This window comes from Pan troglodytes, chromosome 18 (genome assembly GCF_028858775.2).
Source record: "Pan troglodytes isolate AG18354 chromosome 18, NHGRI_mPanTro3-v2.0_pri, whole genome shotgun sequence".
In the NCBI taxonomy this organism is placed as follows: domain Eukaryota; kingdom Metazoa; phylum Chordata; class Mammalia; order Primates; family Hominidae; genus Pan; species Pan troglodytes.
The window spans coordinates 24,877,501-24,892,399 of NC_072416.2; the positions used below are offsets into that span (position 1 = coordinate 24,877,501).

General features: G+C 45.8%; 1 protein-coding gene across 2 annotated transcripts in view; it reads right to left on the reverse strand.

The window, feature by feature from the left end:
* The window catches only part of OTOA (otoancorin), a 96,965-nt gene that overhangs the window by 47,653 nt on the left and 34,413 nt on the right, over nucleotides 1–14,899 (reverse strand). Inside the window, exons 11-13 of one of the 2 annotated variants that reach the window (XM_054669010.2) lie at nucleotides 11,900–12,039; nucleotides 7,644–7,767; nucleotides 2,887–3,102 (exon numbers count right to left, since the gene is read on the reverse strand). In XM_054669010.2, the coding sequence (XP_054524985.1) occupies nucleotides 2,887–3,102; nucleotides 7,644–7,767; nucleotides 11,900–12,039 (480 nt within the window). Of the gene's footprint in view, nucleotides 1–2,886; nucleotides 3,103–7,643; nucleotides 7,768–7,898; nucleotides 7,993–11,899; nucleotides 12,040–14,899 lie in introns of those variants that run through there. The other variant, XM_054669011.2, reaches the window with a different exon arrangement.

The following is a 14,899-nucleotide window of genomic DNA, read 5'->3' on the forward strand; positions in this document are numbered from 1 at the left end:
AGTGAGAACCTGTCTCAAAAAACAAAAAAAGAAGAAGAAACCCCCCAGTTCCTGAGGCCGACTCCAGCACTGCCTTCTGGATGCATGGATTCTACTCTATAACTCTTAAACCCCTTTACCGCCTGAATCAAAAGCTTTTGTTTTCATTTTACCACCTGAATCAAAAGCTTTTGTTTTCATTTCCAACCTCAGTGATGCGATCTCGGCTCACTGCAAGCACCGCCTCCCAGGTTCACGCCATTCTCCTGCCTCAGCCTCCCGAGTAGCTGGGACTACAGGCACCCGCCACCATGCCCAGCTAATTTTTTTTTTTAATTTTTAGTAGAGACAGGGTTTCACCGTGTTAGCCGGGATGGTCTTGATCTCCTGACCTCGTGATCCGCCTGTCTCGGCCTCCCAAAGTGCTGGGATTACAGGCGTGAGCCATCGTGCCTGGCCTAGTGATTTTCTTCCTTGTGAGACACTGTGGTATTTTGCTTTAGAGCAAGCAAAATGGGGCCCCTTACATTTTCAACATCTTCACCTCTTCCCATATCCTCCTTCAAGCTGCATGGGAGGTACTAACACTAGAATTACGGTGCTAGGTTAGTAAACATGACCTTTAAGGAGTAGTCTCTCCTTTATTCTTTGGGATTCCTACTACTTTTTTTTTTTTTAAGACAGAGTCTTGCTCTGTAGCTCAGCCCAGTCTGGAGTACAGTGGCATGATCTTGGCTCACTGCAACCTCCTCTGCCTCCTGGGTTCAAGTGATTCTCCTGCTTTGGCCTTCCAAGTAGCTGAAATTACGGGTGTGCACCATCATGGCCAGCTAATTTTTCTATTTTTAGTAGAGACAGGGTTTCACCATGTTGTCCAGCTGGTCTCAAACTCCTAGCCTCAAGTGATCCATTCATCTTGGCCTCCCAAAGTGCTGGGATTACAGGCATAAGCTACCACGCCCAGCCTACTACCTTTTGTCAAAATAAAAATTGATGAGTTTTGTATAGTTGGTCAGACACAGTTAAAACTAAATTCACAGTTTAGCAATTATAATGGGTGCTTGTTAAACATCTGGTAGTAAATTATGTTGTTTCAAAGTAATTAAAATTAATATCCAGAAGCCAAAAATAAATAAATGTTTGTTATTATTATTTGATTGGAATGGGTCCTAATCCAATCCTTGTGAGCCAGTTTGCATCCTGGGAAATGGCCAGGAGTGTGGACTAAACGAGAAGGACACAAAAAGCCAGGCACAGTGGCTAATGCCTGTAATCCCAGCACTTTGGGAGGCTGAGGCGGGCGGATTACGAGGTCTGGAGTTCGAGACCAGCCTGGCCAACATGGCGAAACCTCGTCTCTACTAAAAACACAAAAAATCGTTGGGTGTGGTGGTGGGTGCCTATAATCCCAGCTACTCGGAAGGCTGAGGCAGGAGAATTGCTTGAACCCGGAGGCGGAGGTTGCAATGAGCTGAGGTTGTGCCATTGCATTCCAGCATGGGCGACAAGGGCAAGACTCCATATCAAAAAAAAATTAGATGACACCAAAATGCTTAGAACTCAAGTCTCCCAGATTTGGAGCCCTCTGGACTGGACCCAACCCAGGGACATTAATTGTCCCCAAAAGAATGTCCATTTTCCACCCCAGGAGCAGCAAGAACACAGATTAAGACTCCTGTCTCCACCAAAGAGGACTGTCTGCCTGACAGTTCCCTCTCTGCAGCCCAAGATTGGAATAAAATAGCATCATCCCTAATCCCAAAGTAATGGCAAAAACCGCAATTACTTTTTGCATCAACCTAATAGCAGCTTAACAGCAGGCAGGAAAATCCTGGGATGAGTCCCACACGTTGATCCCACTCAGGGATGGCTAATGCCCCTTGAGCTCCTACTCTGTGGTGTCACCTGGTGATCTGGCTTCTTCATGTGTACCAACTCACATAATATTCGCAGCAATGCTACAGGATAAGTGCTACTGATTTGTTGTTGTTGTTGTTTAATTTTTTTTGAAATGGAGTCTTGCTCTGTCACCCAGGCTGGAGTGTGGTGGCACAATCTCTGCTCACTGCAACCTCTGCCTCCCAGGTTCAAGCCATCCTCCTGCCTCAGCCTCCCAAGTAGCTGGAAGTACAGGCATGCACCACCACGCCCAGCTAATTTTTGTATTTTTAGTAGAGACAGGATTTCACCATGTTGATCAGGCTGGTCCCAAACTCCTGGCGTCAGGTGATCCTCCCACCTCAGCCTTCCAAAGTGCTGGGATTGCAGGTGTGAGCCACCTTGCCCGGCAGTAAGTGCTATTGTTGTCCACATATTACAAATAGAGAAACTGAGTCAAAGTGAAAATAGCAAATTGCCTAGTGTCACACAGCTAGTAAATGGCAGAGCAAGGATTTGAACCCAGGCAGTCCTCCTCAGCATCATCTTCTTACTGATCGGTTGCCCCCTGCTGTGTGTGTATAACTGACTGTTATGGATTAAATATTTGTGTCTCCCAAGAATTCATATGTCAAAGTCCTAACCCCTAACGTGATGGCATTGGGAGGTGAGACCTTTAAGAGGCCTTTAAGGGTTAGATGAGGTCATGAGATAATGAGGGTCAGGTGGGGCCCTGATCCAATGGGATTAGTTTCCTTGTAAGACGCAACACCAGAGAGCTTGCTCTCATGTGGTCAGGTGAGCACACAGCAAGATGGCGGCCACCTACAGGCCAAGAGAAGAGGCCTCAGAATGAAACCTACCTTTCTGACACCTCGATGTTGGACTTCCCAGTCTCCAGAACTGTGAGAAATAAATTTATGTTGTTTACGTCACTCAATCTACAGTATATTTTTATGGCAGCCTGGCAGGTCTAATACACTTAGGTCATCTTAGGGGAATAAAAAAGAGTTTAAAACTCCAGCTGACCTTCTCATGGGCCAAGTATTTGGCAGACAAGATGATGACCTGGCTCTTGGCCCAACCTGAGACCTGGTTGAGGGTGGAGATGGCTCCGTGCACAGCCTCGGGGGAGAGGGATTCCAGTTGGCTGTAGGTCAAACCTACAACTGCATCCGACAAAGAACCCAGGGTCTCATTGAGGGTCTGGTTCTCCATGGCAATGTCCAGGAGTTCTGCTTTGAGCTGGAAGGAGAGCAAACTGGAATGAGTGTTGATAGGAAGCAGGGCGGTGGCTCCCTCTGACCATATCCAGGGCTATTAGGACTCCACAGCACCTCCCTTGACCCTGTCCCATCAAAGCTTTTGGGCTCAGAAACGATGAAGGAAAGGGACTCCTGCCATGCCCAGACAGTGAGACACCACACGGAGGACACCTCCTCTGGCCTTGGCTTTCATGTGCCAAAAATTCCCTTTGTACTTCATTTAAATATTAATTTGTTATTAAATCAACCTTAATCCATGTCAGAAAGAAATGTTCCCTTTATAACTACACCACACTCTTATAGCATCTGTTGTCCTCTGGTGACCTTGAACTCTATATCCATATATACAGGCTGTTTTCCTTTCATTAAATAGCCAGGGGCCTTTTCACAATAATTTATAATCTGTGTAAAAATAACTTTTTTTTTTCTTAAGACAGAGTTTTGCTCTTGTCACCCAGGCTGGAGTATAATGGTGTGGTCTTGGCTCACTGCAACACTGCAACCTCCACCTTCCGGGTTCAAGCGATTCTCCTGCCTCAGTCTTCTGAGTAGCTGGGATTACAGGCACCCACCACCACACTAATGTTTGTATTTTTAGTAGAGACAGGGTTTCACCATGTTGGCCAGGCGGGTCTCAAACTCCTGACCTCATGTGATCCACATGCCTCAGGCTCCCAAAGTGCTGGGATTAGAGGCATGAGCCACCACATCCAGCCAAAAATAACTCTTCACAGTACAAGAAAGTAAGAGTCTCCTGAACATCCTACCACATAAAAATAACCATGATTAGCAATTGGGTGTATATGCTTCCAAGATTTCTTATACCTTTATAAATATAGAGACACTACATAGTTTTTACAGAGTTGTAATATGAACAGAAGCACAATTTACTCTTCTTAAAATTATCTCTTGCGCCTGTTTGCACATTTCTATGATCATTTTAATAATTATTTTATTGCAATATGCCTGCCTAATGATAGTAAAGTGTGCGTTACAGCTGCTTTCGGTAAGGAATGTGATAAAGTCACCTACTATACAATGAGCTCTGTAACAAAAAACAAGAATGGTTCATATTTTAACACCCGAATTTACGTAATAACGTAGTCATTTCAGGCAGGTGCATAAAACGGGTTTCTGGCAATATTGAAATAGCCACTGGGGGGCAGCAGAGTGAAGTAGAAGAAACAACTGTCAAAGCGCCTGGGTTCTCTAAGTTCAGCAACTGCCTTACCTAGAAATCAGTTTCCCTATCTGTAAAACGAAGGGGTGGACTACAGTGGCAGCTCTCAAAGTGTGGAGCACACCCAGCGGCATCTGCAACACCTGGGAACTTGTTAGAAATGCAGATTGCCAGGCTGCTCCCGGACCTCCTGAATCAGAGACTGGGTGGGGCTCCGAAATCCAGGGATCCCCAGACTCCGGGTCACAGATGGGGATCACCGGGACCCTGGCCTGTTAGGAACCAGCCACAGCAGGAGGTGAGCAGCAGGCCAGTGAGCATTACTGCCTGAGCTCTGCCTCCTGCCAGATCAGAGGCGGCATTAGATTCTCCTAAGAGCAAACCCTATTGTGAACTGTGCATGCAAGGGACCTAGTCTGTGCGCTCTTTATGAGAATCTAATGCCTGATGATCTGTCACTGTCTCTCATCACCCCCAGATGGGACCGTCTAGTTGCAGGAAAACAAGCTCAGTGCTCCCACTGATTTCACTTTATGGTGAGTTCTATAGTTATTTCATTATATATTACAATGTAATAATAGAAATAAAGTGCACAGACCGGGCGTGGTGGCTCACGCCTGTAGTCCCAGTATTTTAAGAGGCCATGGCAGGCGGATCACAAGGTCAAGAGAATGAGATCATCCTGGCCACATGGTGAAACCCCGTCTCTACTACAAATACAATAAATAGCTGGGCGTGGTGGCGTGCACCTGTAGTCCCAGCTACTCAGGAGGCTGAGGCAGAGAATTGCTTGAACCTGGGAGGCAGAGGTTGCAGTGAGCCAAGATCGTGCTACCGCACTCCAGCCTGGCAACAGAGCGACACTCCATCAAGAAAGGAGAGGAGAGGGGAAGGGGAAAGGGATGGGGGGGAGGGGGGGAGGGAGGGAGGGAAGGAGGAAAGAAAGAAAGTGAGAAAGAGAAGAAAGAAAGGAAGGAAGAAAGGAGGGAAGAAAGAAAGAAAGAGAGAGACAGAAAGAAAAGAAAGAAAGAAAGAAAGAAAGAAAAGGAAGGAGAAGGAAGGAAGGAAGGGAGGGAGGGAGGAAGGGAGGGAAGGAAGGAAGAGCACAATAAATGTCATGCACTTGAATCATCCTGAAACAATCCCCCGGCCCCAGTCCACGGAAAAAAATTGTCTTCCACAAAACCGGTCCCTGGTGCCAAAAAATTTTCTTCCACAAAACTGGAGCGCTGCCACAAGCTGTATTTGAACAGGCCCTCCCTGTGATTTAGATGCAGTCTCCAGTTTGAGAACGACTGAGCTAGATGATCCCAAAGGGCTCCCTCATATCTAATTGCATGCCACCTTCTCCTTGGTCAGGGCTGCCACATGTTGAGACCCCTGGGCCTTAAAATACATTTATCTTCTTATTTTTGCTTGAGCTTGCTTGGGACGGATTCTTTTCCTTGGAAACAAAAATATGCATTCACAGGCTAGGCTCGGTGGCTCACGCCTGTAATCCCAGTACTTTGGGAGGCCAAGGCAGGTGGATCACTTGAGGTCAGGAGTTCAAGACCAGCCTAGTCAACATGGTAAAACCCCATCTCTACTAAAAATACAAAAAATTAGCCGGGCATGGTGGCATGCACCTGTAGTCCCAGATACTCCAGAGGCTGAGGCAAGGCGAAGGTTGCAATGAGCTGAAATTGTGCCACTTGAACCCGGAAGGTGGAGGTTGCAGTGAGCTGAGATTATGCCACTGCATTCCAGCCTGGGTGACAGAATGAAACTCAAAAAAAAAAAAAAAAAAAGAATCTTAAAAAAAAAATAAAGATGCGCTGACCAAAATAGATGACCACACTCTCAAATGTCAAATGTGTTTGGGGACTTTATGGTGATGTGTGGGAAACTGCTGTGAAATTATTGATGGCTTTATCAAAATTTCATTTAATATTATTTTCATGTCATCTTTTTGATTTTAAGCAAATTGAAAAGGGCCACAAAAAGTGGACTGGAAGGGGGTAGAATTGAGACTTGACTGGAAGGAAGAAGAGAGAGATGGAGAGGAAGAAAAATGAGAGAGAGTGTGTTTGCTCATCTGGTCTTGGGAACTCATAACCACCCTGCAATCCAGTGTTCTCAATCCTGGCTGCATTGAAATCACCTGAGAAGCATTAAAATCAGGCCATACCTCAGGCCACACCCCAGAACAATAACATCAGATTCTCTGGGGGTGGCACCTGGCAGGGATGTTACTAATCTAGAGGCAGGTTTGAGAACCACTGCTTTATCTCCTGCCGCTCCAGGCGTGCTCACCAGAGCAGCGGTTCCAGAATCACCCGGAAGCTTGTTGGAAGTGCAGCGTCAGCTGGGCGCAATGGCTCACACCTGTAATCCAAACACTTTGGGAGGCCAAGGGAAGAAGGAGGAAGAAGAGGAAGATGGGAGTCCTGGGCCTCAACCAAGAGTTCCTGAATCAGAATCTGCAGTTAAGATCCCCAGGTGATCTGTATGCATATTTAAGTTCGAGGTAGCTGTCCCTTTCTTTCCTTTTCTTTTCTTTTTTTTAGATAGGGTCTTGCTCTGTCATCCAACTGGAGTGCAAAGTCACCATCATAGCTCACTGCAGGCTGGCACTCCTGGGCTCAAACGATCCTCCTACCTCAGCCTCCCAAGTAGCTGGCACTATAGGCACATGGCTTTTTTTTTTCTTTTGAGACAGAGTCTCACTCTGTCACCCAGGCTGGAGTGCAGTGGCACGATCTCAGCTCGCCACAACCTCTGCCTCCCAGGCTCAAGCAATTCTCCTGCCTCAGCCTCCTGAGTAGCTGGGATTACAGGTGCATGCCACCACGCCTGTTTTTGTATTTTTAGTAGAGACAGGGTTTTACCATGTTGGCCATGCTGGTCTCAAACTGACCTCAGGTGATCTGCCTGCCTTGGCCTCCCAAAGTGCTGGGATTACAGGTGTGAACCACCGTGCCCAGCCATTTTTTTTGTATTTTTTGCAGAGACAAGGGTCTCATGATGTTGACCAGGCTGGTATCAAACTCCTGGCCTCAAATGATCCTCCCATCTTGGCCTCCCAAAGTGCTGGGATTACAGGCATGAGCCACCACGCCTGGCTGAGACGGCTTTCTGATTAAATTTTGATCTCCCCAGGGTCTGTTCCTTTGCTATTTTCTGTCTGGGCTTCGATGTTACACTTACCTCAGTATTTGAGATGCCATCTGCTGTGACTGGGCTTAAATCCCGACTAATGCTGTGTGTTTTCTCCCAAAGGCTAAGCTAGGCTGTTCTCCCCATTTCTCTGGCTAGTGACACTGAGGCAGAGGCCTCAGGGCCTTGCACCCCAGCTGTACCTTCTGGACGCCAGCCTGGAAGCCCCTCAGGTGGCTGCACTTGATCATCTGGTAAAGCAGGACTTGAGCCACAGTGGCATCCAGCAATTCCAGGTCATTGTAGAAACAAACCAGCAGCCCCAGCCTGTGTGAGAAGAGGAGGGATGGTGGTGGAGGTGTAACCGCAGAACCAGCCCATTCTGGTTCAATTTTGTGTAATAAAATGGTGAGTTGTTTTTCAGTTGCCACGGACTCCCAGGTTGAAGGTCACATAACCTGAACATCCTCAGATGAACCAAATGTGCAACCACAGGCGGAACCTAACTGCTCAGACGAGACCAAGGAATGGGGGCTGAATTATGAAGTGGACACCACATGGCATGGTCCACGATCCAATCAGATTGAGTCCTGGCATCACCTCATGGCATGATCCAATCAGATCACACCTCCCAGCATCACCCTGTAGCAAGACCCAATCAGATCAAGTCTCATTACCCTCCGCCTATAAAACCTGCCCCAGTCCCCAGCTCAGAGACACAGATTTGAGCACTGTCTTCTGTCTCCTTGACAGTTGATTCACAGTAAACGTTTCTCTCTACAAAAACCTAGTGCTTCAGTGTTTGGTTTTCCATTGCACATGGGCAAACAGACCCAGTTTGGTTCCATAACAGAGGGCTGAGAGCTGGTGGACACAACGACACCCCTTCCCCAGTCCAAACCAATGGGGTCTTGATTATATTAATAGCAGCTACCACTTATCAGGTCTTGCACTGAGCCGTTTACCTGCATTATCTCATTACAGCAACCCTACAAGGCAGGTGCTCTCATTAGCCCCATTTCACAGATGGGGAAACTGAGATTTGATTTGTCCAAGGCAAGTCGGTGGAGCTGGGACTTAAATGTAGATCCATCCACCTATGCCATCTCTCCACCTGGGATGAATAAAGGGAATAAGGAAAGAAAGGTGCCAGTAGCCACAGAAAACTCCCCATTTTCCACATTACAATCACTAAATTCTAGAGCTGATCTCACCCTGAGGGATTCTCTGAGGCAGAGATCTGTTTCTAGGATGCCTTCTGGTACCCACCCAGATGATGCAAAGATTTCAGAAGGAAAACAAAAAAGACTGGAGGAAAACAATGGAAGGGCAGAAGTGAGATTGGAACCCTGGTATAACTGAGAGCAATGTTTCTAATCATTAAGAGCATTGATTCAGGCCTACTGCAGTTTGAAGCCCAGCTCTGTGAGATGTTTGATCTCCACCAAGTTACTTAACTTCTGTGTGAGGCCGCTATACACAGTTCTGCAGTGCACACTCTGTACTCCCATACTGTACAGAGACAGGGTGCCTCTCCCTCTCTGAGCCTCTAATAAATGGGAGGTTTTCTTTGTTCATCGTAGCACATCATAATAAACATGAGTGAAAGAAAGAGGATGATTGTGAAAGTTAAATGAGAAGTGGTATACCAACTGATTTGCATACGTCCTGGTGGAAACCAAGCACTCATTCATTAATGAATGCTCTTAGAGTTAGAATGAAGACTACCTAGTTGACCACAGTCAGCCTGGCTCCACCCTCTCAGAGCGATATTGACATATTCAGACATGCCCACAGGAGAGCTGCCAGGTCCAGGGAAAAGATTTGAAAGTGTGTCTCATGAGGAAAAGAGATCTGCTTAACTTCGAGTAAAGAAGACTCAGGGGAAGTGAGGGCTGAGCGTTAATAACCACGTTGAGAATAACTATTCACAACAGCCAAGACATGGAATCATCCTAAGCGTCCAACACGTCAGTGGATGAATGGATTTTTTTTTTAATTTGGTGGATACACAATGGGATGCTCTTCAGCTTTGAAAAAGAAGGAAATTCTATCATATGGGACCGCATGGATGAACTTGGAGGATCTTATGCTAAGTGCAATAAGCTAGGCACAGAAAGACAAATACTGTATGACCTCATTTATATTATGAATCTGAAAAACAAATAAACAAACGTCATACTCATGGAAGCAGAGCCTTAGAATGGTTGGTACCAGGGGCTGGAGGTGGGAAGGGAGTTGGAGAGACTTGGACAAAGGATACAATGTTTCAGTTAAATAGGAAAATAGGTTCTGGAGATCTGTTGTACATGCTGACTACAGTTAATAACAATGTATCATATACTCAAAAATTGCTAAGAGTAGATTTTAAGTGTTCTCACCGCAAAAAAAGTATGTGAGGTAATGATAATTAGCTTGATTTAGCCATTCCACAATGAATATATATCTCAAAACATGTTGCACACCATAGATATAATTTTTATTTATCAATTTAAAAAAATAAATTATAGAAGAAAAATAGGCTGGGCGTGGTAGTTGACGCCTCTAATCCCAGCACTTTGGGAGGCCGAGGCAGGCAGATCAGAAGGTCAAGAGATCAAGACCATCCTGGCCAACATGGTGAAACCCCGTCTCTACTAAAAATACAGAAATTAGCTGGGCGTGGTGACGTGTGCCTGTAGTCCCAGCTACTTGGGAGGCTGAGGCAGGAGAATCACTTGAACCCAGGAGGCAGAGGTTGCAGTAAGCCGAGATTGTGCTACTGCACTCCAGCCTGGCGACAGAGTGAGACTCCGTCTCAATAAATAAATAAATAAAAAGAAAAAATATTATTCATTGAGCACTTACTATGTGTCAAGTGTGCAAATCCCTACAAAGACCTTAATGCAGTAGGCATATTTTTATCTCCCATTTTACAGATGGGGAAGCGGAAGTATAGAGAGGTGATGTAAAAATAGCAAAGATCACACCATTAGTAAGCAGCAGGGCAGGATTAAGCCACGAAGTCTGGCTCGAGGTCCCATGTTCTTAATCATGAGGCTATTTTTGTGTGTGTGAAACCATAGAAAAATGGGACACATGCTAATAAGTGAAAATTACTAAAGGTAGGTGAAACAGATGTAATTGTTTCCTATGAGTACATTCCCTAAGAGTGGCTCATTTGAAAAACCTTAAGGTAATATGGGATGGGAGCAGTGTGGCAATAATAAGACCTTGAGAGACGGACAGAAGAGGATTGAATGATGGCCCAGCACAGTGGCTCACGCCTGTAATCTCAGCACTTTGGAAGTCCAAGATGGGTGGATCACTTGAGGTCAGGAGTTTGAGAACAGCCTGGCCAACATGGCGAAACCCAGTCTCCACTAAAAATACAAAAATTAGCTGGGTGTGGTGGCACACGCCTGTAATCCCAGCTACTTGGGAGGCTGAGGCAGGAGGATCTCTTGAATCTGGAGGTGGAGGTTGTAGTGAGCTGGTATTGCACCACTGCCCTCCAGCCTGGACAACAAAGTGAGACTCTGTCTCAAAAAAAAAAAAAGAGGATTGAATGGGCCAGGCGTGGTGGCTCATGCCTGTAATCCCAGCAGTTTGGGAGGCCAAGGCAGGCAGACCACCTGAGGTCAGCAGTTCAAGAGGTCAGGAGTTTGAGACCAGCCTGACCAACATGGCAAAACCCCATCTCTACTGAAAATACAAAAAATTTAGCTGGGCATGGTGGCACACATCTGTAGTCCCAGCTACTCTGGAGGCTGAGGCATGAGGATTGCTTGAACCCAGGAGGTGGAGGTTGCAGTGAGCCAAGGTCACGTCACTGCACTCCAGCCTGGGTGACAGGACAAGACTCTGTCTCAAAAAAATAAATAAATAAAAGGAAAAGGAGGGAGTATTGAGCTGTACTCACCACCTCCTTCCCATTGCCCACTCCCTTCCTGACACCCCTGGAATGTAGAGTTCCTGTCCCTCCTCCCCTGCTGGGAATGGTTTTAGGGAGGATCACATTACAGTCACTAAATTCTAGAGCTGATCTCACCCAGGGGCTCCCCAGCTAAGAGTCTGATAACAAGCGGTTCTCATATATGGGGACCCATGAGTTATTTCCAACACTTGACTCAACTTAAACGGAAATCACACATTCACTTTGGAACAGGACCCAGTCCTGAGTATTTAAAATGTTTCATTTCTGTGCTGAGAGACAGAATTAGCACTTGATAAGGTTGCATAAAATGCCTGGCACACAGGAGATGCTCAGAAAGCATTTACCCTTTCACCCTGCTTCATAACCTCTTCATAAAAAAAGTTGCGGACACCTCTCCTCACATGCACAGAGAAATATGGGACTATTCAAAGAGATGGACCAGCCACCTCCCTTCCCTCCCTGGGTGTTTTGCTGCTCAGAGAATTCTGATGCTTAGATCACATCTTGGGAAAGGGCTCCAAGGCCCAGAGCTCATGCCCTTGCCTGTGGATGGTGGAGGTATTCCTCATGTTAAAGTTGGAGGAGCTGATCCTCTCCAGAAACGCCTGGGCCAGCTCAGGTGTGATGTCATAGACCGTGTCCAGCTGCTTGGTGGCGTTGTCATAGCTGATAAACAGCCCAATCTAGTTGGTGGACAAGGACGAGAATATCAGTGAGGAGGGTGGAAGTGGCCCAGTGTGGCCCCACCCTGGTGGTCTGCACTGTGCCCCATCATGGACACTTGGATACACCTCCTGGTTCTCATTGTCATTGATGTCTTTTTTTCTTTTCTTTTCTTTTTTTGAGATGGAGTCTCACTCTGTCACCCAGGCTGGAGTGCAGTGACATGATCTCAGTTCACTGCAACCTCCACCTCCTGAGTTCAAGCAATTCTCCTGCCTCAGCCTCCGGAGTAGCTGGGACTACAGGTGCCCACCACCACGCTTGGCTAATATTTGTATTTTTAGTAGATATGGGGATTCACCATGTTGTCCAGGCTGGTCTCGAACTCCCAGCATCAAGTGATCCACCCACCTCGGCCTCCCAAAGTGCTGGGATTACAGGCATGAGCCACCATGCCTGGCCTCATTGTCATTGATTTCTTAGTGGTCTGTAACTGCTACTTTGGTTTCCTCCTCAACCTAACTATTCTTTAGGAAAGAATTATTTTTTAATATCTGAGAAACTGGGCTTTTTAAAAGCTAATCTTTGCACATTTATTTCTAGATTTGTTATATGGAGGTCAGAGAATGTGGTCCACAAACTTTCTGCTTTGAAGAATCAGAATTTTTTTAATAGATGAATGAGTTTATAAATGGCCCTTGGGTGATGGAAAAGAGTATGTGTTCTCTTTGTAAGACACAAAGTTTGGTGCATATATATTCAACTTATTAAATATACTATTCAGATTCCCAACATTCTTGTTCCTTTTTGGCCCACATGTCCAAGGGTGCCACGTGCAAGTCTTCTACTACTACAGGACTCATATCTATCTATTCTTCCTTGTATTTCTAGCAGATTATAAATTATATATATAATTTTGGGGGGACACTGACTCACTCTTTTTATTTTATTTTTGTTTTTATTTTTATTTTTATTTTTATTTTTTTGAGATGGAGTCTCGCTCTGTCACGCAGGCTGGAGTGCAGTGGCACAATCTCAGCTCACTGCAACTTCAGCCTCCCAGGTTCAAGTGATACTCCTGCCTCAGCCTCCCGAGTAGCTGGGATTACAGGCATGTGCAAACATGCCCGGCTAATTTTTGTATTTTTAGTAGAGACGGGGTTTCGCCATGTTGGCCAGGCTGGTCTTGAACACCTGACCTCACATGATCCACCCGCCTCAGCCTCCCAAAGTGCTGGGAGTAGAGGTGTGAGCCACTGCGCCCGGCCAAGACACAGTCTCACTCTTTTACCCAGGCTTGGGTGCAGTGGTGTGATCATGGCTTATTGCACCCTCGACCTCCTGGGCTCAAGTGATCCTCCCACCTCAGCCTCCCAAGTAGCTGAGACCTCAGGCACACGCCACTACACCTGGCTAATTTTTAAATTTTTTTTGTAGAGATGAGGTTTCACTATGTTGCCCAGGCTGGTCTTGCACTTCTGGGCTCAAGTGATCCTCCCGCCTTGGCCTCCCAAAGTGCTGGGATTACCGGCATGGGCCATGGCAGCCGGCACATTCTATATTTTGAGACACTATTATGCTGTGCTCAAAGGGGCTCATAAAGTTGTCTCTCCTTTGTGGATCGTACTCTTTGTCCATATAAAATTCCTTTTTAGGCTGGGTGCGGTGTCTCACACCTGTAATACCAGCACTTTGGGAGGCTGAGGCAAGGCAGATCACCTGAGGTCAAGAGTTCAAGACCAGCCTGGCCAACATGGTGAAACCTCGTCTCTGCTAAAAATATAAAAATTAGCCAGGCATGGTGGCATGTGCCTGTAATCCCAGCTACTTAAGAGGCTGAGGCAGGAGAATCAATTGAATCTGGGAGAAGGAGGTTGCAGTGGGCTGAGATCACGCCACTGCACTTTAGCCTGGACGACAGAATGAGACTCCGTTTCATAAATAAACAAATAAAATAAAATAAAATTCCCTTTTAGCAGTGTTATTCTTGACTTCTCCCTTCTCTACATTTTTAGAGAATAAAAAGTTGCAAATAAGTGCTTGACCTTAGAAATTTCCTCTAGGGGGCTCAGCTTTCTAAGAATTTAAGCTGTTACCTACTCAAAGCAACTCTACATTGAGAGAGTAAATGGCAGTGGGGTGTGGGGTTAATTCTAGGACTGCGGGTTATAAAAATCGGAAGACACTTGAAATACTCCCAGCCCCCTAGGTAAAAGAGAGAAACCTCGTTCTGCCTCTGGTTTCATAATAACCACACATTGCTGGGTCAATAGGTCCTTGAACAGGCCAGTCATTTGTTGCAAACACTTCTCTCACTGGCCTGAAGAGTCAGGGCACATATGACTTAAAAAAGAAGAAGAAGAAGAAGAATTGGAAGCAAGGCCCACAGTCTCTTCATGAATCCCTTTGTGTTGGCAGCATTCTTTGGAGACCGCATTCAAGAATCATGATGCCCAAGGGATTTTAGTGTCATTGGGTCAACATCAAAAGGAGAGGGACAGGTTGACTAGTGACTGAAGTAATCCTAGAATGTGTGTATTTCTCCACTGTAAACTCTAGAATTAAAATCTAACCATTGCTCATGCTCAAGTAGCTATTAACAGAAGTAGCTATAAATAGAAGTAGCTATTAATCCATTTTGCTTTTGCTTTGAGTTCATGCTCCCAAGGATGGGAAACTTTATATCTTTTGTCCTTGGCCTTCTCCAGTACAAAAATACCCTTAAATGATTTTTGGTTCATAGCCAACAATCCCTTTAAATCATGTTTGCTCACATCAGAGATGTGATCTTAGTTGTCCACAATTCTTTTTCTTTTCTTAGCCCTTCCACACTGAAACAATCCCATGACTGCCCACTTGAAACTTTCTTCCAATAGTTTT